At 48.9% G+C, this 22966-nt stretch overlaps 2 protein-coding genes across 9 annotated transcripts in view; one reads left to right on the top strand and one right to left on the bottom strand.

Moving 5' to 3' along the window:
• The first annotated feature begins 3006 nt into the window (after positions 1 to 3006).
• On the top strand, positions 3007 to 5749 carry LOC104632043 (16 kDa beta-galactoside-binding lectin). Its single transcript, XM_010297787.2, has 4 exons — positions 3007 to 3143; positions 4646 to 4725; positions 4858 to 5029; positions 5537 to 5749. Exons 1-4 carry the CDS (start codon positions 3135 to 3137, stop codon positions 5687 to 5689), a joined length of 414 nt encoding a protein of 137 aa, XP_010296089.1. The 5' UTR covers positions 3007 to 3134; the 3' UTR covers positions 5690 to 5749.
• Positions 5750 to 14531: 8782 nt separating this feature from the next.
• SHROOM3 (shroom family member 3) overlaps positions 14532 to 22966 on the bottom strand; it is a 149718-nt gene continuing 141283 nt past the window's right edge. For 7 of the 8 annotated variants that reach the window (XM_075750888.1, XM_075750892.1, XM_075750896.1 and 4 more), the window contains 4 exons: positions 22016 to 22531; positions 21254 to 21404; positions 16899 to 17171; positions 14532 to 16246 (listed from right to left, as the gene is read on the bottom strand). In XM_075750888.1, coding sequence (XP_075607003.1) covers positions 15887 to 16246; positions 16899 to 17171; positions 21254 to 21404; positions 22016 to 22531 — 1300 coding nt within the window. In that variant the 3' untranslated portion in view covers positions 14532 to 15886. The remainder of the gene's footprint in view (positions 16247 to 16898; positions 17172 to 21253; positions 21405 to 22015; positions 22532 to 22966) is intronic. The other variant, XM_075750889.1, reaches the window with a different exon arrangement.

Raw genomic sequence — 22966 nt, 5'->3', positions numbered from 1 at the left:
ATGAAGTATCTTTTCGGTATTTACATTTTTCAAAAGCAAGTTTGGGACATTTCTAGGGAGTTACAAGAAAATTGGACTGGCCAGTTCCCTGGCATCAGCCTGTGCAAATCAAGACATGAATTAAGAGTCTGGGCTTGGGCCCTGGTACTGGGGAGGGCCCCATGTCCTCAAGGAAGCCTATGAGACCAGATGTGGGGAGAGCACCCTTAATTTCCACCCCCCTCAGGGGAAAACTCTTCTGGGCACCACCCTCTGGATGAGCAGGAGATGATTCTTTTCTCCTTGCGTGTGCTGGACCTGCCTGTTGGGTGCAGCACTTGTCCCCAAAAACATGCCAGAGAGCAGGAACTCCTGGAAATGGGAACATGTACGCTATACGCACCCCATCTACTGTCTCTGAGGGTCTGTGTATGTTGCAATGCTTGGCTACAATCCAAATAAAGCTAAGTTGGGCTCTTCTCTGCATTCTGTCTTCTGCCCAGGGTTTCTTCTCTGAGCATCACCTGCTGCTCCTGGGGTGGAAGAGCGGCTTGCGTATGGCAGCATCTCTGGCTCCCTGCCCTGTGCCTTAGAAGCACACCCTAATTCTCTCCGTGCCTGCTGCGAGCTTTATGTTTTTCCTTAGGCACAAAGCTCCCATCCCAGACAGCAGAGTATGTCAGGGACAAGTCCCTTCTCTGTGGGCAGTACGAGGTGTCCCCTCCCTTGTGTAGTGCAGAGGGGCTGGGGTCACCCTTGGTGGGGTGAGGCTGGGCAGCGTGGCCTTGCTTTGCTGCCTGTCTTCCTCTCCAAACCCTCTGAAAAGGAAGGAGACCCACTGGGGAATTTTCTCCTGCTTCCTCTCACTGGAGGCTGCAAAAAGGGAGATGTTCTTTGTTCTGTCTTCCCCACCATTGGCTTTAATCCCTAGAAAAAATGGAAGGCAGTTGGGTATCTCAGCATTGTAGTCTGAGAATAAACACTCTACTGATTTCACAGGGTGTAAGACCACGAGTGCTTTAAATCAGGGGCAAGACCAAAGGGTTTGTTGCTAAACCAACTAGGCTGCCAGTACAGAGCACTCAAAGAAAACAAACAGTGCAGTCTCCACGTATTATTAGAAATATTCCCCTGTCTGAATGAAAGAGTCAGAGGAGAAGACTTCAGGCCAGAAGAGCAGCTCACAAGCAATGTGCATTTCAGAAAGGGAGTCAGAGTGGTCGATGCTATGGCAGTGCACGGCCCTAGCACCGCTCCCCTTCCTGGCAGCTCTTTCTCCAGGAACACCGCAGCACTCAAAGGAGGAGAGAAGTCTCCAGGGATTTCATGGAGCTGAATGGAAAACAAATACAAAAACCCAACCGACCGAAAAGAATTTGCTCACCCCTCACACGTGGCAGCGAACGGGGGAACGACTGCACGGTAACTCAGGCGCACAGAGAGCAGGCACCTAAAGCCTATCTATAACACGTGATCCCAGCTAACATCATGCTAGAGACCGGGGCAAACTTAAGGTGGAATTACTCGGGCTTTTTCCGAACTGTCCGTGGAGGGGCCTGCTCTCGATGATGTTTGCTACCCGCACCATCTCTGCTCCTGCGGTTAACTCCTGACCTCAGTGTGGCTCTTGCATATGCGTGGCACGTCCAGGGAGTTAGTTGGAGGCCAGAGCATGTGCGGGATTTTCCCTGTAGGACTTTCGGTCAGCATTTTGCCCTCTTTTATCTACCCCAGTCACAGGGCTCCAGTTCAGGCTTGTGACTTTCTAGTTCAAACGCAGGTCGGCTTTGATTCATCCGGGGTCATACGAGATGCTGAAATGCCACGTGAATGTTCAGAAACGGGTGAGGGGGATATCTGCGGCAAAGGATGGTGTCAGGAGTCAGGATGCTGCTCGTACAACAGCGAGCACGCTCTAATGAAGTTCCAGCAGCCTCTCGCGGGGCAGCGCGTTTCCTCCTGATACCTGGCCATAAATTCCTGGGCTGCTTCATAAGCTGCCCTGCGCAGCCCTTCCTAAAGTTATCTGCAGATAGGTATCTCGCAGGCCAGCGTGGCTTAACCAACAAGTAGCATGCTACATTTATGTGGCAGCTCTGACTGAAGTTTTACAGGTAGGATTGTGAAGCTGCATGCCATTGATGTCACTTCATGTAGGAGGGAAACTGAGGCACGGAGACCCGAGGACCCTGCTAAGGCCAAGCCAAAGCTACAAGCAGCACCCAGCTGATCCAGCCACACAGACCCACAAAGCACCGCAGCCGCTCCGCCTTCATTTCCCTGCAAAGCCCCTCGGGGCAGTCATGCTGCGTGCTTTGAAGTGACATAGTAAAGGGGAAAAGCAGGCATTAGGGACTAGCTGGTAAAAGCAGCCTCCTTTCTTGCCGGCTGCACTCAGCCCTGCCTGGCCTCTTCCTCCGCTAACAAAGCATTTCTCTTTTCCCTCTGGAGTCTTTTGCAACTGGCACGGAACCAGCCAGATCACGCTACTTTTGAAAAGCTGCGGCCTGAATTCTCACATCTAACAGTGCTCCACACAAACAATCCTAATTTTCAGGCACTTCTAAAATGCTGGAATAGAATATAACAAACCCTTTGGTTTCATTTAACTGCAAGTAGTTCACTGAAGTTAACTGAACTCCCATCAGGTCAGGCTCCTTGCAAGCACAAAGCTGAGCTGGGAGGACACGTACACACATCTTCTCAGAGGCAGTCACTTCGCAGCAGTAACAAGAGGACTCCGACCCTGATTTTAGACAGGGATCGCTTAACAAAAAGCAGCCACCTCACTGCAGGCACACAGCCACAGAGCTCAGGCTCCTGGGATAAGAGCCAACATACACTGCGTAGCAGCTAGAAGAGCTTACAGTAAGGATTTCTAGGATCACGCAGAAGCAAACAATCGCTAGCTTTTAAAATCATACACATCCTGCCTGCAAAGAACAATATCGATAGAGATCTCCCGCTGTCCACTTTAAATGGCTGGGAAAGCTCCAGCCCCAAACAGCTGCAATCAATCCCCTTCTTCACCCCCCCTCCATCATGTGATGGTCCTGCCCAAGTGATTTAAGCTGCGGGAGCTGAGTGCTGTGTCACGCTGGGCTGCAGAGCAGGGGCTCGGGGGTGTCCTGTCTGGTGGGGCTGGTGTCTGCAGCATGGAGCAAGTGAGTGTCTCCTCAGATGCTGGGCTGCTGTGCAAAGCAGGACTAGGGGTTGGCTGTGTGTGGGTTTTGGGCTTGGTGCCAGGGGTAGGAGGAGAAAAGGATTAGCTGGGAGGAAATGCTAGACTGATGTATGGCTATGGGAGGAATACTTAGGCTGACCAGTAGTTTTTCTTCTACTCCTTTTCTCTGGCATGTTATCTAAATGGGGAAGCTGTTCTAATGCATGTTTGTATCCTTGAGTACCCCAAAGGTTTGGGGCCAGTTGCAACTCTACAGGTTGAATACTTTTTATAACTTTTTTTTCCCTTAAACTTTACATTTTCTTTCTGGAAAAATGCCTTTTGGGTGCAGGGCTGGGCTAACTCTTAACGCAGGAGCAGAGAAAAGCAGGATGGTAAGGTGTTCTAACCTTCTTTTCCTCGAAAGACCCCCTTGGGTGCGGAGGCTGTGTTTCAGGCTGTGCTCCAGCACTGCACTAGAAGTACAGCTAGAAGGCAGTGTTAGGGCTGTGACGATAAGCAGTTTAGGAACTGGGGGAAACCTGACCTTAGCGGTCGGTATGTGGGCAGAGCAGGGAGTAGGCACGAGGACAAGTACTGTTGGGGCTGGGTGGCAGTCCTAGAGGAGTACTGGGCTGCGCAGCAGCCTGTATCTCCTGGGCATGGGCCTGCACAAGCCAGGCCAGAACTAGCCCAAGTAAACTATATAACTAATTTGAAATGAGTCTCCCTGCCTCATCTGGCATATAGTGAAGTGGACCTCAGCATCATTGCACTTGGGCCTGGAGCACAGGCAGCTAAGTGTGATTTGAGTTATGCCTCACCTCACCAAACAGCATCTTTTTTTTAGCTGAGGGAGGCTGGTGATGTTAAAGGCTATTTTGGGGATCTGTGGCTGGGGGAGTGAATAATCTGGTTTTGAGGAAAGGATCAAGCCCCCTTGTCTGCAGTGAGGGCTTCCCGGAGGTGTTTATTCTGTTTTATTGGGCTGCAGCCAGAAGTGGGCTCCACTGACCCCTTTGCCTGTGTGTAGGCTGCTTTATGTCAAGACAAGAAACTTTTTTTAGTGACTTGTGTTGCTTGGAGACCCACCTAAGGAAGGGGGGAGACCCAGTGTTAGAAAAGCTTCAGAACTAACATGAATCCTGTGCTAATGGCTCTGGCCGCTGATGACTTGAAGGTGCAAGTTTGCTTGCAAGGATGCCTTCTGTAGCAGCTGGTAAATTAGTGCCTGTACCCTAGTCTGGTTACATGGGTGTGAATCACCTCCTTGTCAGCTTATATTGCTTGGTGGGGTGGGAGACCCCAGTGGGATGGTGGCTCTGAACTAGAATGCTCTGGCATGGGGCTGAGACAGGCAGCTGGCCTGAGTGAACCTTTCCTCTACCAGGAAACTGCAAATGCGCTTGGGTCTGCCAGAGCCGGTTTGTGCTTTGGCCTGAGCGCGGCTGGTGGGGTAGGCTTGCCTTGGGACAGACTAACTCCTGTGGTTTGGCCCTGCAGGGACTGGTCGTTACTCAGCTGGACATCCAGCCTGGTGAGTGCATCAAGGTCAAAGGGAAGATCCTGTCCGATGCCAAAGGGTGAGTGAGGAGATGGCCAACAGATTGGTGCGGCACTGGGGGAAGCCTGAGCTGCTGCTGTGTTCGGCTTGTCGGCGCTGCGTAGCTGGGGCTGCTACGCAGGCACCTTCTTTGCATTGCCTGTTTCCCCAGGTTTGCTGTGAATGTAGGGAAGGACAGCAGCACGCTCATGCTGCATTTCAACCCTCGCTTCGACTGTCACGGGGATGTCAACACCATTGTGTGCAATTCAAAGGAGTGCGGCGTGTGGGGTGAGGAGGACAGGAAGGCTGACTTTCCTTTCCAGCATGGTGACAAGATTGAGGTGAGGCCCCAGGCGTGTGTGTAAGCCCCTGGCACAGAACACCGGTAGGCCAAGGGCATGGCTTTTTAATACCACCTTGTACCGCTGGCGGAGAAGGAACAGGCATGGAAAAGGGACTAAGCAACAGGGGAGGAGTCTTGCAGCTAAAGCCAACCAAGTGTCTAGACCTGCTCTGCTCAAGGTAATGCCCAACAGCTTAGATGTGTTAAGTGCTCTGCTCTGGCCTGCCTTTGCAAGCCACACAAGTAAGAACAATTAAAGCGCTGACCTGAGATTCAGACTGGGCCTGTCTCATCCCTTCACTGCAGGAGCTTGGAGCTGACCTTGGGGCAGAGCAAACAAGCTTCTTCCCCTCTGTGCCTCTGCTGGGCAGGGAGGAGGCTGAGCTAGTGAGCACGGCCTTGACACCAGTAGCCGCCTCATCTGTCCTGAAACCCACCGGAGGGAGTGGGGAGCAAGGCTTGTGAGCTGTGATGCGTTAGCCTTGCTTTTTGTGGCTCTCCACAGATTTCCATCTCCTTCAATGAAACGGAGGCAACGGTGAAGCTGCCTGACGCAGAGTTCCAGTTCCCTAATCGGCTGGGCATGGAGAAAATTGAATACCTGGCTGTGGAGGGTGACTTCAAAGTCAAAGCCATTAAGTTCAGTGAACAGCTATAGCTTGGTTTGTTTTGTTCCCGCCCCCTCACATAGTGAAATAAACCTGAACTTGCAATGGCTGCTTTCTCTGCTGTTTTGTGCTCTAATCTGCTTGCTCCTGTGTGCGCTGCAGGGGTGGGAAGGGGTATGTATCCATCTAGGTGCCTCCTTAGGCTGCAGCCTTACAGCTGGTACTGACTTAGACCACATGGCTGGCAAAGCATGATTTACTGGGAATAAAGCTACCTTAGCAGGAGTTGCTCCCTTAACCCCATTTGCTGCAGTGAGCAGTCCCTGGCTGTTGGGTTTCTAAACTCCGGACTAATCCCAGCCGGGGAAGCTCCAACAAGTGTGTCGGCCTTGTATCGTACATCTCTGACCAAGAAGTGCTGCTCGCATCCCCTTGCTGGGGATGGGGAGCCGACAGGGCGTGGCTTGGGCTCTTGCAAATAGCTTTGCTTTCCAAGAACATGCTCAGCAGTTGGGAGCATTGCAGGCTGGCACTCTAGTGCACTTGAGGAGTGGAGAAGAACAGGTAAGTCAGGCTAACTGCGCTTGCTGGGGTGGGGGGGAAAGATGTGGGGTGTAAAGGGAATCCTGACAGCTTAAAAGCGAGGTCTGTAGAGGATGCACAGAGCAGCCTGTGAGTCAGTGTCTGTAACATTTGGTTGCTAAGCTCCAGATGCAGTCTGAGGGCTGTAACAAACAGGGTTACTACAGGTATTAAATCCTGAGAGCACCAAGCACAACCAGTTGCAGTTAGGCAGACCCAAAAAAGAAAAAAAGCTTAGTAAAAAGTCTCTTATGCTTACAACCTCTTTGCTCTGCTTGTGCAATACCTTGGAGTGTGTCTGCTACTGCTATTCTCCAGCTGCCTGCTAGCTATGCCTACCCGAGAGAGGGCTCGAGCTGGCACTCCTGCAGCATTTGAGGACCTGATGAAAGGTAAAGTGGAGAGTTGGGACCCTGGGCAGGCTGCCCAGGTTTGGGGCCTGGCTCTGTGACTACTGAAGGTACAACAGTGCTGCCCCAGTGCAGCTCAGCTGGTACCTGACTGTGCTGGTGAGTTCTGCCTTGGCCAAATGATGTTCAAGTGGTGGAATTTGACTTCTGTTGGCTAATCTCTCTCAGCAGGGCTCTTCTAGACTAGGGCTGCATTTGCTGCTCCTTTGAACAGCTGAGCAGTTGGGCCAGCTGCTTGGTAAGGGTGATACCACTTGTTGAAGGCTTTTTATAGAGATCCTGACATGCTGCAAGCCTGTTGCCTTCTTGTCAGCCCAATTGTTGCACAGCAGTAAGACTGTCCAGATCTGTACTGCAGCAGCTGTCCCAGAGCTGGGCATCCCCATGAGTCATGGAGGCATTTGCTTTAGAAGGTGGACCCTCCTGCTTCAATGATGGCCTTTGCTCTCTGATGACCCTTGTTATTATGGAGGCTTTCTTGCAGCTCTGCCAAAAGGGCATGAGTAGTAGGTCTGTCTTGCCAGTCTCCCTGGGGGCACAGACATGGTTAGTGTGGATAGACAGCGCTCTTCCTCTTTGTTATCTAGAGCTGATGGAGCTTAATGATAGCCAGGGAGTTGGTACGCAAATAAGCAGTAGGCTTTCTGGGCACCGGTCCCTCGGGGAAGGTATGTGTCTGGGGAATGCACCAAAGGGCTCTGCTGCAGTGCCAAAGTTCAGCAGAAGTTTCTGGTACGCACCTGCTGGCAGGGCAGAGAAGGGGTTGCTGTAACTTATCTCCTGTGTGGGAGCAGCACAAAGATAGCAGGAGCCTGGGAATGCTGCAGGACTATCTCATTTGACGTTGACAGGGCACAGATAATAGTGCTTGTAACTGCTGTCCTGCATATACTGCATTATTTACAGGACAGGATGTCAGTTTCTAGAGGATAGGCTCTGTTTACTAGGCAAAGATGAGACAAGTCCTGCTGATGCTTTGCCTTGTCAAATAAGCCTTGAGGTGTTGGGTTTTTTATGGCTATTTGTACTTAGGGTGGGGTGTTGGTGTGGGGGGGAAGTACTGCCTTGGTCATGTGTCCCCCCTCTATCCCTGTGTTAAGTGACTGAAAGTAAGCTAAATGAAGTGTAGGAGGCCCTTATGTTGCAGAGGCACAGGAGAGCTTACATCCATCCTGGCTGGTTACTCTGTTCCTGCCTGCCCTGAGGAGGTGATGGATATGAGTCTCAGCACTAACAAGAGTAAAGCTGATTGCACTTCTGCCTGTTAAGCTGCCATTGCACTCATGTAGGTAGGTTAGCTACAAGTGTTCCTGACTGTCTATGCTCAGGGTACAAACAGTGCCTTCACGGGGGCTGCCCCCCTCTTGTACTTTCCAGTAGAGTTAATTAGGCTTATCCTGCTTTCTAACACTGCCAGTTACCACTAAGGAGACCACAAAACAGGAGAAGGGGTAGGAAGGAAGCATGCCTTTGCCAGTGCTTCCTGCCTCTTGAGTTTTGTTCTCCCATGTCCCAGAGCTATAAATAATTCCGTTCCTATAAGTGACACTGGTAATCAGGCAGAGTAAACACAGAATGCCCTGGCTGGCTCCTAGAGTGATGACAAGACTTCTCTTCTGCCAGAGCAATGGGGAAAGCAGGAGCACTACACCCTGGTGCAGGCAGAGGGTCATGGTGAAGGTAAAAGTGGGGCTTGTTGCTGCCAAATAAGCTCTCCTGGAAGTGCATGGTGAACTCAGCTTGTCTGTAGCTCTGGGAGGACCCTGAGCCCTGCTTTCTGGGGGTAGTGGTGGAAAGCCTAAGGGTGTGGGTGGTTTGGTTTTTTTTTTACTTTAAATCCTGCATTGTGCGTAGGTGGTCTTGCATTCCAGCCACACATCCTGACAGGAGCCAAGAGCCTATAGGAAGAATCTGCCCCTTGCTTGCCTGAACACTGAGACTGAGGGGAGGAGGGGAACAACACTGATCCCTGTTGAGAGGGATGCATTTGCTGAATCCTGCAAGCTTGCTTCCATCCCTGGCTATTCATGAGGAATCACAGCTGCAGTGCTTTATTTGCTTACAGCATCATGGAGAGGGAAAATTGGACCTTGAAAACCCTGCAGAACAGCTGTGCGGCTTTCTTAGAACATGGAGATTCCATTTGGATATTAGGAAAAGCTTCCTCAGGGTTGTCAAACACAGGAACAGGCTGCCCAGGGAAGTGGTTGAGGTGCCATCCCTGGAAGCATTTAAAACATAGGTAGATGTGGGGCTTAGGGACATGGTGTAGTGGTGGACTTGGCAATGCTAGGTTAATGGTTGGAAGTAATGATCTTAAGGGTCTTTTCCAACCTAAATGAGTCTATGAATGCAAATTAAGTGATGTAATTGCTTCATGTCTAGGAAGAGAACAAATATCCAATTGCAGAAGAGATGAGTTTGGAAACAGTAGATGTGACAGGAATTAAAATCTCATGCAGGACCTAAAAGAGGAGTGATGGCTAAGACAGACCAGCAGCTTTGTCTTCTCAAAAAATAACTTCTCCCTGAGCACCTCACATTAACTTCACTTGACAGAAATAGGCCATCCAAGTGACTCCCTAGCTACACAAGCATGGATGTGACACTCTAGCACAGCCTCAGAAGACAGTTGCAGGACACTGTGCACCCAGTAACTGTACATGGTGTAAGTATGTGTAGCATGTGGAAGGAGAGTGCTAGGGAAGGGGATGAGCAATCCAGGTTGGGGGGACGAAGACCATGAGAAGCCAGTGGGGTCACTTTCCACTGGAATTTACAAGAAAAAGGGTGCAAGACAATTTCTTCCAAACAAAAGATACAAGAAATTAACCGACAGTTGCTGTACAAAGTGAAAAGGTGAGCACTAGCCAGCTTTGCAAGAGCACGTGCTATGCTGACAGTCACGTTCCTCCTTTGTCTCCTCACCTCCTGCTCCCTTGGCCCCAGTTTCAACATTGACAAACCAAAGAGAATTTCTGTCACTTTAGTTCAGAAAATCAGCCTCAAACCATAAGCTGCTCCACAGTGGGTGTGAGCAGGCAGTCCCAGGCTGCAAATCCTTCCCACATGAGGTAAAAAATGTTTAAAATACAGATGTACTCACCTTTTCTCAGCAGGCTTCAGGCTGAGGTGTGCATCCTCCTGCAGGCTTCTGGCTGGTGGCTGCTGAGCCCAGCTGTCCCTCATTAGCCCCAACTACCTCACAGGTGCTAACTATAAAAACACACCTAGAGGGGTGGGCAGCAAGCTCTGCTATCTTTTTTGGAGTTTTTTGGTGAGGAATGAGTGCTGGGGGGGGTGTCCTGGCACCCCCCCTGCTGCGCAGTGCTCCCTTCAACAGTGTGTGGCAGTGACAGAGTGCGGGGCCCAGCCCCTTCGTGAGGTAAAATGGCGCCTGCCACAAAGCCGGTGTGGAGAGCTGAGAGAAACTTCTGCAGAAAGCCACTTTCTCCTCCAAAGCTCCTGCAATAGCTTCTCATCTTTAAATCCCATCTTTTCCAAGCTTGCCCAGATCCTTTTTTTTTAAATCACAATCTTATTTTAGCTTAGCAAAATACCTGTGGCACAAAAAGCTGTGCAAAAGTGGGTCCCTTGTAAGCGGTTTCCTCAGTATTCAGCCGCGCTTTCACCAGTTCTTATTCTCCCCAGGTGAATTATGCGTTGGGTTTTTTTTTTTCATTTCAGTCATAAAAATTCATTTAGTGCTAAAACAAATATGAATGAAAGAAGCACTGCTGGGTGTTCTTGTTTCTCTTGAAGGCTGTTTGCTCACACAGCAACCCTAGCAGAAACCTTGAGACCTTGCATGGTCTCAAGCTGCAAATCACAGAGGAAAAAGCTGTCTGGCTCATACCTTTTTTTTTTTTTTTACAGTGTAGAGGAAAATTAACCCTTTTTTCTAATCCCACATCCTAATCCAGGCAGAGCTGTGCTGACACCCCCGCATAGCCCAGCTGAGGGTGCTGAGCCCAGCCTGCTCCAGCTTCCCGCCATCTTGCAATAGGCAAGGAGACAGCAGCTTTTCGCAAGGTTTTATAGCGCTAATGCACAGCAAGCTGCACAACAGCCAGAGCTACAGCTGGACCGGTGGTGTTACTGCATGTGTAGAAGCAACAGCATAAACCATATGCCTATAAGGGTCTAGCAAACAGCTCGGGACTACCTGACACCCTGAATTCAGCCTGTTTTTGCGGTTTGTATTGAAAAGGAACAGCAGAGTCTGGCCAGGCCAGGCGGGAAAGGACCGAGTCCTACATTCTGGCCACCTAAATGCATTCAGTTGCACAATACAAGTGATGTTTGTTAGTAATGCATTGCTAGAAAAACCCTGTAACACACGAGAGGTGTATGACACTTGGTTTCCGTGCAGAGGCACGAGCACCAGTCCTATAGGAACACAGCCTTAATGCCATGCCATGCTCAGCATACAATCCCCTCTGGAAGGCATATAAAGGAAGAAACAGCTCTCGTGTGAATCAAGTACAGATGTAAACACTGGCTTGGTGGAGGGTTGAGTAAGGAATGGAGAAACCTGGGGGTTGGGTCTCTAGATATGCCCCTCCTTTGCTCATACCTATTTAAAGCATGGGCTCTCCCATGAAAAGCTCACTCTGTTTCCCATTTTGCAAATGACAAGTCACTGCTCGTGTTAATATTCAGGATTTGTGTGGAGTGAGTATGAAATGCTATCCTGTTTGGTTTGCTTGCTTCTCTTAATTAACAATCTAAACGATCATGATCATGACTGGCTTGTAGAGATAATGGATCGGGCCTGATGTGTAAACTGTTCTGGTGCTCTGTGTTTGACCGATTTTATAGGTACCCTTCACAAAGTAACTTATGTATAAACTTAAGCAACAAACCCTAGCATGTAAGCACTCTTTACTAGATTTAGTATTGAGGAAAGCATCTGATGTGAATTCCTTGTCACCATCGATCGCCCAAGGGCTCTGATAAAAAAAACCAAACCAGCAAATTCTAAGTTGGATGACTAGATATTTTCACGGCTCTTACATCACAGGGCATGGTGGGCAGAGCTGACGGTAGGCGCAGCACGTTGCTAAAAGCATGTGAGGACTTACTGAGAGTTTAAAAGACCTGCTTTGCTATCCTGCGCAATAGACAGCATCACGGTGCAAGTGCGTGCCTCCATCTTTTTCTGTTCCCCCGTGCTGGGTCTGGGTGCAATGACAGTGATGCAGCTTCCTTTCAAAGCCCAGGAAAAGCGCACCCCGGCTCTCTAGTGCCAGGGCTACAGCCTGAGCAGGAGGCTGTGGAACGATGATTTATATCCGCTTTTCTTCTGAGAGGTCCCTCAGAAACTGGCTGAACGTGGAAGATAAGAATTTAAGGAATGCTGACTCAGGAAAAAAATATGGTCCCACTCTCTTCCCTGTGCCTCTTCTGACTGGCCTCAAACACAGAAGCCAGTAGCACTGGGTAAACTGGAAGTTTTCTCTGCACGTGAGCTGTTAAACTAAGAGTGAGAATGGACAATGTGAGAAGACAGATAACACGGTAATATCCTTTAGTTGCAGAGGTGTGCAGACAAAAGAAATAAGCAGAATAGAGATCCAGGTTCCCAAGCAAGTGAGAGAGTACCGGGAAAATGCTAAGTTCCCAACCGTAATGTGCAAACTCGGTGTAACACAGAAGGCGACGAGGCACCGCGTTGCTGTTGTACAATTATTTTTCACTTTGAACTGGCAATGTATCTCAAAAACGTAACTAGCTGCTTTGTCCTCACTAGGATTTCTCCTCACACACTTCAGCCTGTGCTAGGCATCGACTGTGGCCAGCTGAACGGACCAGGTAGCTGTCGCAGGAGCCTTTGACAGTCGACGGGACTTCTCCGGAGACCGCTTTGGAGAAGGTACTTGACTCAGGTACTCTGTACTGACTTGGGGAGGAGGCTCATCCACTGTCACCTACAGAGAGAGGCCACACAGGCTGGCCGGCAAACTCAGCCAGTGCCGCTGAGAGTGGGAGGTAGGGTATTCCATTTCTGGACGTGCTGTAATGTTTAGCCCCTGCTGCAGTTGCAAGGGGAAATACCCCAGCTCTGGGAGGCACAAGGCACTGGATTTTGGGGAAGGGGTAGCAATCCAAATCACACTTGCTCTGTCTAGCTTATTGGCTTTCTCCACTGCAGCCACGTAACTACAGGTTCAGATCTAAAAATCTCATGTAGCCAGACCCTAAATTCAGATTTGTTTCAGTGAGTTTACAAGGATTACACAATAAGCGTAAAATGCTCTCCGTGGTATTTCTGTCCCGTGAAATCATGTCATCGCTCTGGGAAATGAGTTTCCATTATACTCTAGTTTTAAAAACACAAGAGAAAAGCAAGGTGGGATAAGGAGCAATGAATAGGTTCCCCTTTTTGCCAAAGGCATCGAGAAGTAAATCTACTGGCTTGGCCAATGTTTTAATTACCTTTAACTACATGTCAAGATGTGCTTCTACCAAACTCAGCAAACCTTGCAGTTAAGAGAGCAATTTTGGAACAAAGTAAATTGTCCAAAGACAGTTTCCCTAATGATAAACCTACCAGTGCTTACAACAGAAATATGGGCTTTAACTCATTTTTCACCTCAAGATCTAAGCGGTTATAAAAATGTAAGTAACTATTGCTTGCCTCATTAGCTGATGCTTGTGTGTACAGTGGGAGCACACGTAGGACTTTCATCGTCAACCCCCAAACTTGCTGGACCGCAGAGCCATGCCAAACATCCGAATTTCCTGTAAACCACCAGGAACCCTTAACCTCAAAACTTTTAGCTGGAAACCCGGCAAAAGAAACTGTTTTACACGCCGTTTAGTAAAGCCTTATATACCGCAAGGCTGGCCGACTGCCCGCCACTTGGAATCACTTGACTTGCAGCGTAACGCCAGCACGTAGAGTGACGATGGCCGTCAGTCGCGCATCCCGCCTCGACGAAGGCAGCTGGACCTCGCAGCGTGCGCAGCCCAAGGCGCTCCCCCTGAAGCCATTGCTGGTTCCTGGAGCAAACGGGCAGACCCCGCTTGGATGGGAGGCTCTTCCTGGCCTGAGGGAATGCTGCAGGACTTTCTTTTACAGAAAGAACTTACTAAATGGGAAGATCTCGAGCTGTTCACAAAAGCCTACCAGATTTGCCAAATCTTTCTGATTTATTTTGGAAAGTGGAGGATGGAAGGGTGGCTGTAAAAAAAAAACTAAATGAAAACAACTTTTAAATATGATAAATTAAACTCAAGTACTGTGTAGGATTATTTTTTTTAGGACAAATTAAATGTATTGATTGGCTTGAAACAGCTCCCCCCGCTGTTTTTCCTGAAACTCCACTCAAACAAATAGTTATTCTTGAGTGACCCCAAAAATACTTTTCCCTCCACTGTTGTTTTTGATTCAAATATTAAGATATAAAAATCAGTTCCCCAGCTTAGGACTCTCAGGAAACGGTCTACATGGCTAAGCAGCATTCAGGCTCAGAAGTAATGAAAAGGATACGTTCACTGTCATCACACGTAATTGGCTGGCTGCTTCAAAAAGCATTACAAAACCAGGTAGATTTTCTTTTGAGTATGGAGAATTGATGCTTGATATGACGGAAGGGCACTGGCATTTTCTTTAGTCTGCCAAGCTGCCCGTGGAAGAGCTATGATGTGAGCTATTAAAAAAGAAAAGGGGCTTTAAAACCAGCACTGAAAGCAATGAATGTTGTAGTTTTCAGTCACATGCTAGAGTTGAAATTCAAAACGAATGGACTTAAAATGGACATGACTAAAATCTCGGCTCTGGTCCTGGTGGCAAGATAGGATGGGATGAACCCTGGAGAAAGGAGAAGCTTGAATCAGAAGCTGCCGCAGCAGGAAATCTCTGCAAGGTTAGAAGAGAGATGACCCGAATCTGGCTCGTCAGCCGTGACGGTGATGCGTGCAGCTTCTAGCCGTTTCATTTAAACGGCAATGCGGCTCGTTAGAGAGGAAAGCAGGTTCCATACAGAATAAATGAGTCTGCCCTGGACTGCTGACTGCAAACTGGCAGCTATCCTCCAGCACTTGGTAAGTTGATACGATAAAGTTCAGTCAGGCAAATTTAGTGATTCCAGGTTGCCCTGACTAGGAAATAATCCAACAGTCTGCACGGTAGGCTCTTGTCTATCTAACCAGGGTGCACAACATTATGATTACATGTGCATGATTTCTGTGGGAAGGGAGAGAATATCAGATTTCAAGTTAATGCCTCTTCTAGCCTGTAAAATAATTTCTGATGAAGTGGGTTCAGACAAATGAGGTAGCGCTGTAAGAAAAAAGTCCTAGCGTACACCATCCCTTCAAAGAAACCGGCCTGTAAATAAGGTCACTAGAGATCCCTCTCACATCTCACGGAAATGCATTCAGGCTGCAGCGGTAACACGGATCACAGGATAGATTATTCAAAACAAAGACAGACTCCCCCCACGCTCCCGCAGAGCCCAGAACTGAGTTTGTTATTTCATGCTAACTTGGACTCCTCAGATGCAGGTTCTCACAGAAGCGTGTTTAAACTCCAGAATCAGAGGATCGCAAGATCCAGAAGAGGAAAGCTTGTATTTTCCTGGCCAAAATCTCCTTCGCAAGGCCACTTAATTAGCGTGTGTTGGAACGGGTTGAAGCTTCTTCTGGTAGCCCTTTATTATATTAAAAAACAACAACAGCAACAAAACCACAAAGAGATGTTCCAAGCTAATGCATGACTATCTTTGGGGTTCCCTCTTTTTGTTAAGGTTTTCACAAATACAAAATTAAATGTCTTTTCTACATACAGAACAAAGTAGAATCAAGTAACTGATTAGAGTATGTACAAAAACTTACACATTCTGTCTTGTTCTTTAAAAAATATAAATATCAATAATGTTCAGTAGAATGGGTTGGGTTTAGTTTTAAGGCTTCATTCTTTTAGATCCTTCATTATTTAATGAGGTGCCAGGGGGGCAGGAAAGAGGGAAGAGAGGAGGTCGTGTTTTTTATTAAAGGTAATGTGTTTAATTCTCGTGAGACTCTTCCTCATCTCTGGCAAGAGGAGATTTCCCTCCACATTGATTTCAGTTTCCAAGAAGCAGAGGTGGAAGGAAAGGAAAATAAAACCTTTATTATTGCTATTTTTTTCCTTCATTAAAATCTTGTTTTAAACCTGTCTCTGTTCATTGTCTTTGTAGAGAACCATCTGCCAAGTACTTGGTTTAGACTTGAGCAGGAGGACTGTACCCCCGGTCCACCTGGGAAAGGTTAGAGTGAGGAGGAGACTGCTGGAGGTGTTTTACCACCGGCCCCGGCAGAGGTAGCAAGTGCTGCAGCTAGGGCAGCTGCTGCTGTTGCATCCCTGGGTGTGAAGTCTGTGGGGAGGCTTTCCATCAGGCACTTGAGCTGCTCCTGACCCAGTTTGATTTTATCGTCTAGCTCTCGCTGCTCTATGAGAAGTGCGGACTTCATCTTTACAAAGTGCTGGTAGTCCTGGAGCTGTTCCTCAGAGAGGTAGTTGCCCAGGATCTCCAAGACCACCCGTTCTCGACGGTCAAGGTTTTCCTTCAGTTCCCGGGCATCTTCGTGCTGGCCAGCCAGCAGTTTCCTCTTCTCGTTCAGCGAACTCTGCACACACCAGAGAGAGTGCTTCAGTATCGGCAGCACCAAACTCACTGATCCCCCCTCTCCTTCCCCCCGCCACCATGTTTGCCATCTCTGGGGGAGGCGGGATGGCTGCTAAGCTCCCAGCCACACAGTCAAAAGCCTGGGGAAGGAGGACAAACTCCTCATCGCGGATTGAACGTGAATCCCGCTGAATCAGACTGCGAATGTTCTAGTCAATATGGGGCAGAAAGTGCTCCAAGACAGTCAGTAAAACTGGCTCAAAAGCAACAACTACCAGGAATATCTGGCTTTCTCTTTCACAACCACCCAAAGAATGTTAAAAAGCGGCTTCAACCGTGGCAAAAGGCAGCGGGGTATTCCCCGATGCGCAATGCCGTACGGCCTTTCCTCCAGCCGCAGGTCACAGACAGGCTGTCCCGAACACGGCCGTTCTGTTTCGAGACAAAAGCTGCAGGATCTGAGATGTTTATACAAACCGGGACCAAGATTCCCAGGGACAGAACTGCATTTGCTACTGCTTATATGTAAGCGCTAAGAAACCTGCCTTCCTGTGAGCCTTTGGAGGTCCTAGCTCATACAAGGGCATTCTTGTGACTGCTGCTGCCCCGCATCCCAAAAAAGGCCGAGACGCTATGGCTGTACAGATACGTACCCGCTCTTCACTGTTGGCATTTTCCCCCAGACTACTTAGAACGTTCTCTACGCGGGCCAGGCGTCCCGAGAGGGAGAGCAAGAGGTTCACCACCTTATCCAAATCGCCAATGAACATCTTGTACTTGTCAAACTCGTTAGGTTTGCATAGCTTGCTGATCAACAGCTCCACCTCCTCTCCAAGAGCATTGTTCATCTTGATGTCTGCAAGCAGGCTTTCCTTGGCTTCCTTCAGGATTTCCAGTTTGTGAGTCAAGCTCCCGATGAGCTCAGCCTGTCAGAAGGGAAACACATTGCCACATCGGTCATTACCGTGATCACGCCGGTCACATGGATGACGACAACGAGAGGATACGGCTACGGTTCCTGAGGAGCAGGGCCAATTCAGCAACAGCTGACAAAGAAGACGTTAAGGAGGAAACAGAGAAAACGCTGAAATTCCACATCTGGGTGATAATCTGAATACCTGATCAGGTCGCATGAAGATATATTGGTTCTGCTATCAACAAGGACTGAGAGCGCCATCTCATTTGGGGTACTATATTCTGATTCCCTGCTACCTACATCCGAAAGATGGAGGTTCTTTAAAGTCTCTGAGTGAAAAGAGCTACAGCCACATCGCCGCATGTTCCCCACTCCCTGCCCCAGCCTGAGGTCTCTTGTTTGGATGCTGTATTTTTTATGACCCAGAACTGTACAAAACAACTGGCAGAAACGTGAATTTAAGCTGCATTAATGGCACGACAGGAGGCTGAGCTGACACTTACTAATTACATATGGCTTAGCAAGAAAGAAGGAATTGCTACATATTTCCCCCTCCTGTATTACTCCGAAACTACTGACTGCTCCTTGCTCGGCCACCTCAGTGTTGAGGTGCAAGCCTCAAATTCAACTGTTAACCAAAACTCCCTGCCTGTGCCGGCACTGCCTCAGGCAGAGAGGCATCAAGCATTTACACCAAAGATTCTCTAAGTTTACTGAGTGACTGAGCAAAGCCGTGGAGAGAACACACCCATTTTGTGAAAATGCTGGCAACTGTTTTCCTGCTGAAGAAAAGGAGGCCCCCAGGGTTCAAGTGACTCCAGAAACAGCAGTGCTGCACATGTGCCGCAGATCCTCATTTCTGTTAGGATTTAGGGGAAAGACATATGCAAAAGCAGAAGTCTATGGCCTGGGGCTTGCAATTCTTGCTTCCATTTACTCAGAACTGAGAGCACAGAGAGGAGGGAAAGCTCTTCGTACAAGGGCTGGGTATTTTCAGTCTCCTCACTTTATGCACCGCTGAGGCAGCGTTACATGTACGTTAATCTACTCTGCATACAGACACTGCAGGATGAAACAGAAGTAAAATACGAGGTTGCCTGGAAATACTCTCTCAAAGTCTTCTTTCCATTAAAACTGATGGTCATTTCAAGCAGGGAGGCAGTCTACTTCAAAGGAGAAAGGATCATCCAAGCCAGGTCAGGCTGGGGGTTGCTCTGAATTGGCCCTTATCCCCCTGGGTGGCCTGCCAGAGCCGGGTTTCGCAGCAGGGAATTAACAGCACTGTTTAGCCAGACGCCACTAGATGGTACACTTTGCGTGCATCCTCTGGTCCGCGTGCTTTTGTGGCTGCACTACAGTCTGCTGTCAGCTTCCACGTATAGGCAAAGGCTGAATAAAATGCGACTAATATTCCCTTAAAGCGAATGTCAGCTGGCAGGCTTATGCTGGAATGACTGCTAAGTCATGCCGTTTGTTAGTGTGGTTCGGGAGGACAGGAGAGCAAAGGTGGTACCAAATCCCACCTGCTAGGGTAAGGGATAACCTAAACTCCTTTACGTGGATTCTCCCCTCAGTAGGACAGGTAGCATCCAGAGACAAGAACCAACACTCGCCCTTCCCTGTGCCTAGGATGCTAATGCTACCTTCGAAAGAAAGATCCGAGGTCCTTATCAGTTGATGGTTGGGCTAAATCCTGAGGAGCAAAAGAAGGAATCCATTTTCAATGATTATGATGCCGGTGGGAAAAACTACATAGCAGGACTGTACGGGCTGGACACAAAGTCCGGCATTAACCTCGACAGGTTTGCAGGAGGAGCGAGCTGCTCAGAACTGGCAGTTGTTCCTCCCTGCTCCGGGAGCTTTGCTCAAGGTGCAGACCTGCCCTCCAACCGCAGCAGGAGGCTACGGGACTGCTGGGAGTGACGTACCTTTATTCTGAAGGCACGGGAGCTGGACGGGGACTGCGAAATACGTCCTTCGTGTTCATTAGTCAGTGACACTCCTGCGATCCCAAATGCCAACCAATATAGCTCCTTTGCATACTTAAAATGGAAATGAGCTTGGTTTATCCAAATGACCTCTCAGAGTAGCTGCCTTCTCAGATAATGCCTATGCAAATGTTCTTTCAGACAGACCATGAACAAACATGCCAGGCAGATCTTGCTGTCTTGGCCTAATCACTCCCATCTATTTCTGTTTTTCCATGCAAATGTAACCTTTGAGGCCTGAGATTTGTCCTCCATGGCAGGCTCACATCTACTTGCAAGCCTGTCAGATGCTTGCAGCATGTCCACCGACTCCCTGGAGCAGCACCCTTGTCCTGTTTAACGACTCCCTGCCTTTCACGTTGGTGTAAACAGGCAGCCGGGTTTGAAGTGAACAGCACCCCAAGAACCGATCGAATGCTACAGACGTTGCAGGGGCTGCGATCACCTTTGAAGCTGGGTGCTCTACAATCAATGGCTTGGGCCAGAAAATTAAAGCAGCAGACAAAGGCCTTAGGCAAATGCTTTTGATTAGCAACACACGCATGACCTATCTGCGGAGACTTGCTACCCAGAATCTGTGTAGGACCACGGAAATAAGAGTTGGCAGGCACGGCGAGTGTCTAACCTGTTCCAGTGGCATGGTATGACAGCTCCTAAAGACTTCACAGGGTCCTGCCCGCGCCTCAAATGCTGCACGAAATAGGGCTCATCTACTCACTTAGTACTTATAATCTACGTTACAGAGCACTTCGATGGAGGTCCCATTCTAGCTGTCATCGTATTAAAGCCTGGTGGGGAGCATATTTTGCTTAGCAGATAAAAGCTGAGAACAGAAACAGAAAGGCAATATGAAAAAGAAGGGTGAGCTCTCCAAGTCAGGGGTGCAGGACAAATTGCATACTCGCAAACATCACTCAGCCTCGCATCTTCTCTCTGCTTTTTTACGCTTGGTGTAGGGATGAGGACCCAGAGAGAAAATGTGAAGTCGTGCCAGAGACACATGAATTCTCTGCGCTTTGACAGAGAGGCCGAGTTTGGGAGCCTTGCTTTAAATCCATGCCTGATTTCCGTGCAGGCAGAATTAAGTACGACATTTACAGCATATGGGACTTGCACAAATATTTGTATCCTTCAGTATGTTTAAACTCAGCTGTTGTGCAAACAGCATGAAATACGGGCTGTGCTACTCTGTGCAGTGCAGTGCAATGTAGGAAGTTTTAAATTTACAGGCAAGCAGGCACAGCTGCTTTTGACACGAAGGTAGGAGGTGTGTGAAGGGAGGCACAGACAGGCAAGTACCTGCCCGTGGCTCCTTGGGATTCGTGAGCTTTGCAACATGTCTGTAATTACCAGGTAACCGATGTCAGACAACCACAGGGGCAAATTAGAAGGCCCTGCAAAAGCCCTGGAAGACAGAGCACCCAAGCCTACAGCAAGAACTGCAGGGGCCATTCCTTAGTGAAAGGTAGCTGTAACGAGAGAGGAATATGTTTGTTAGTGTAGCATCCTCCTCTCCCGCCCTGCTCTCCTCCCACCCAAGTCATTGCATCGAGGTTGTGCTGACTGAGCTGCTGAGGTCCACGTGGCTTTCGGCAGGTCAGTGAAACAATAAAGCGTGCAGGAAAAAGAGTAACTGATGTTTCTTTGGAGGCAGTGAGTGCAGACAGCAGGTAAAATGGGTAAATTGCCTTCACTGAAGAGGAAAATCCTAGGGCGAAACCTCACGTACTGAGACTGCACAGTCACCAGCTGGACTCTGTTCCTGTTTCTAACCCGAGCTCTCCGTGCTCCAGTCCCTTCACCTCTCCCTTTTCCTTCCTTGCTATGGGACAGGGACTGCCTCTTACAACCTGTACGCTCAGCGTTTGGCCTAATGCAGGCCTGCCTCAGGGTTGTGCAAGGTTTCTACTCACGTTTGCAGTGAGTACTCAGATTAGGGCTCTTCGTTCAATCTGGGTCACCCTAACGAAGCTTCACAGGCGGCCTAAATGCACACAGCCCCCATGCCGAAACCTGACATCACCTAGAAATGCGCTTTACTTTAGGGGTTGTTATTACTGTTTCAGGAATGTAACCAGCAAATGGTGGTGCGTGCTGAATTTACCTTCTTCTCATTGATGTCCAGCAGCTCCTCTTCCTCGCCTACTTCTTCTGGCAAGTCCTTGATTTTATTCAGCAGTTCTGCTTTGGGTGCCGAAACATTGTAATAAGCAGGACAGGTGACCAGGGTTACAGGAGCTTCCTTTTCTTCTCTCCTACACCACAGTGAAGAAAAAGGAGGAGTGAAGAAAAAGTCCGAGCCCGACTTTTTCCCATGCCTAGATGCACAGCTTTCCAGCAGGCCCTCTTTGGTACCTTCCCGGTGTTATTAACCACAAAGGAAAAGGCCGATTCCTGCCATCAGAGGGTGCATGTCAGCCGCTTTCCTATCTCTCCCCTGTGCAGAACAGCACAGCTGCTCTGGTAAAATGTTGACTGGTTAACAACTCTATAAGGATCAGATCCTGGCCGGAGGTAAATCACCACAGCTCATATCTCTGTTACTGTGCTTTGGACTGAATTCCTTCAGATTACAAAGGTTAAGATAGCAAAATCAAATAACATCTCCAGAGATGGTTCGTTCCCTGCCCTGTTACCAAGCTCAGCATTGTTTTCTACACGGCCCAGAGAGGTGAGCTCCAAGGCCGCACAGACAGCCGAGCTCATGAGAAAGGGCATTCAGAAATGACTTGCCAGTCCTCACGCCTGGGAACTGAGAAACTTCTATACAGATGCAGAAAAATTCAGCACAGGCTTGTCCTTAAAAGCAAGCAAGCAGCGAGTTCTGCTGCGACACAAGCCCACAACCCGAACAAGCAGTGCTTACGTGTCATCTTCGACTGCTGTCCTGCTAGCTTGCTTCTGCGTCATCTTCCTTTTCATGTTCTCCTTCAGCAAGCTGGCTCCACTGGGGAAAAGCCCTTCCATTAAGTCCATGGTTGTCTTCATTTTGGAATCGGGATCCAGGATATCAGCCAGAGACTTGTCTTTATGGACAATTTCTTTTGCTAGAGCTTCGGACTTAATATCCTCTGGGGTCTTTTTCTTTGTCTTCACTGGCGGTGCAGCGCTGAGCATCCCGGAGTCCAGGCTGCCGTTTTTCGACTCTCCGGTGATGACTGCTGGCTCTCTGAGGTCACCTTCAGGTGTAGTTACGGGCTGTCTACCAGCACTGTGAGGCCCTTCAGAAGAAGCAGGTAACTGGTGCTGCTTATCCACAGCAGATGGAGAGCTAGTCCTCTTTGACGCAGGTGGCGAGAGGGGCAAATTATTTTCACCGATACTGGTGCCCAACCCCGTTATCTCCCTCTCGGCCAGGGCTTTGGGAAAGCTTTTGAAGCTGCTACGGACAGAAAAATTCCGTGAGATGAAGATAAACTTACCACACAGGACCATTGTGAACGCTACACGGGGAAGGCCTAAGACAAGGAAGTTTTCCTTCTCTCTGGCTTACTTCTCATTTCAACATGGAAAGGCCCACAGTATGAAGCTACTGGCACTAGAAGCATATTGTCCCCTCAGCCCGGACACTGCCGTTTTGTCATTCCAACATAGAAAGAACCAGCGAGCGACAAGTCACTTTGTTTTCTGCTCACAGGCTGGGGACGTTGCGTCTCACCACCTGGGAGTACCATCCTGAGTAGTCTGTACTCGCTTGTCCTTTTCATATTGGAATGGTCAATCACTACGGCCAGATTCTTCCCAGATGGAAATCGGAGCAGCTCCTTGGGAGTGAGGGAAGCTGTGCCGAGTTAAACCAGCTGGGCACCTAGCCCAA

This window comes from Balearica regulorum, chromosome 4 (genome assembly GCF_011004875.1).
Source record: "Balearica regulorum gibbericeps isolate bBalReg1 chromosome 4, bBalReg1.pri, whole genome shotgun sequence".
In the NCBI taxonomy this organism is placed as follows: Eukaryota; Metazoa; Chordata; class Aves; order Gruiformes; family Gruidae; genus Balearica; species Balearica regulorum.
Note: the sequence above shows the minus strand (reverse complement) of the source record. Positions and strands in the feature narration are given on the sequence as shown.

Bases quoted from the DNA above. Each gene is read 5' to 3' on its own strand.
- LOC104632043 (XM_010297787.2), top strand. The intron at 4,726-4,857 runs GTGAGTGAGGAG...CTGTTTCCCCAG, and splicing joins ATCCTGTCCGATGCCAAAGG to GTTTGCTGTGAATGTAGGGA. The intron at 5,030-5,536 runs GTGAGGCCCCAG...GGCTCTCCACAG, and splicing joins AGCATGGTGACAAGATTGAG to ATTTCCATCTCCTTCAATGA.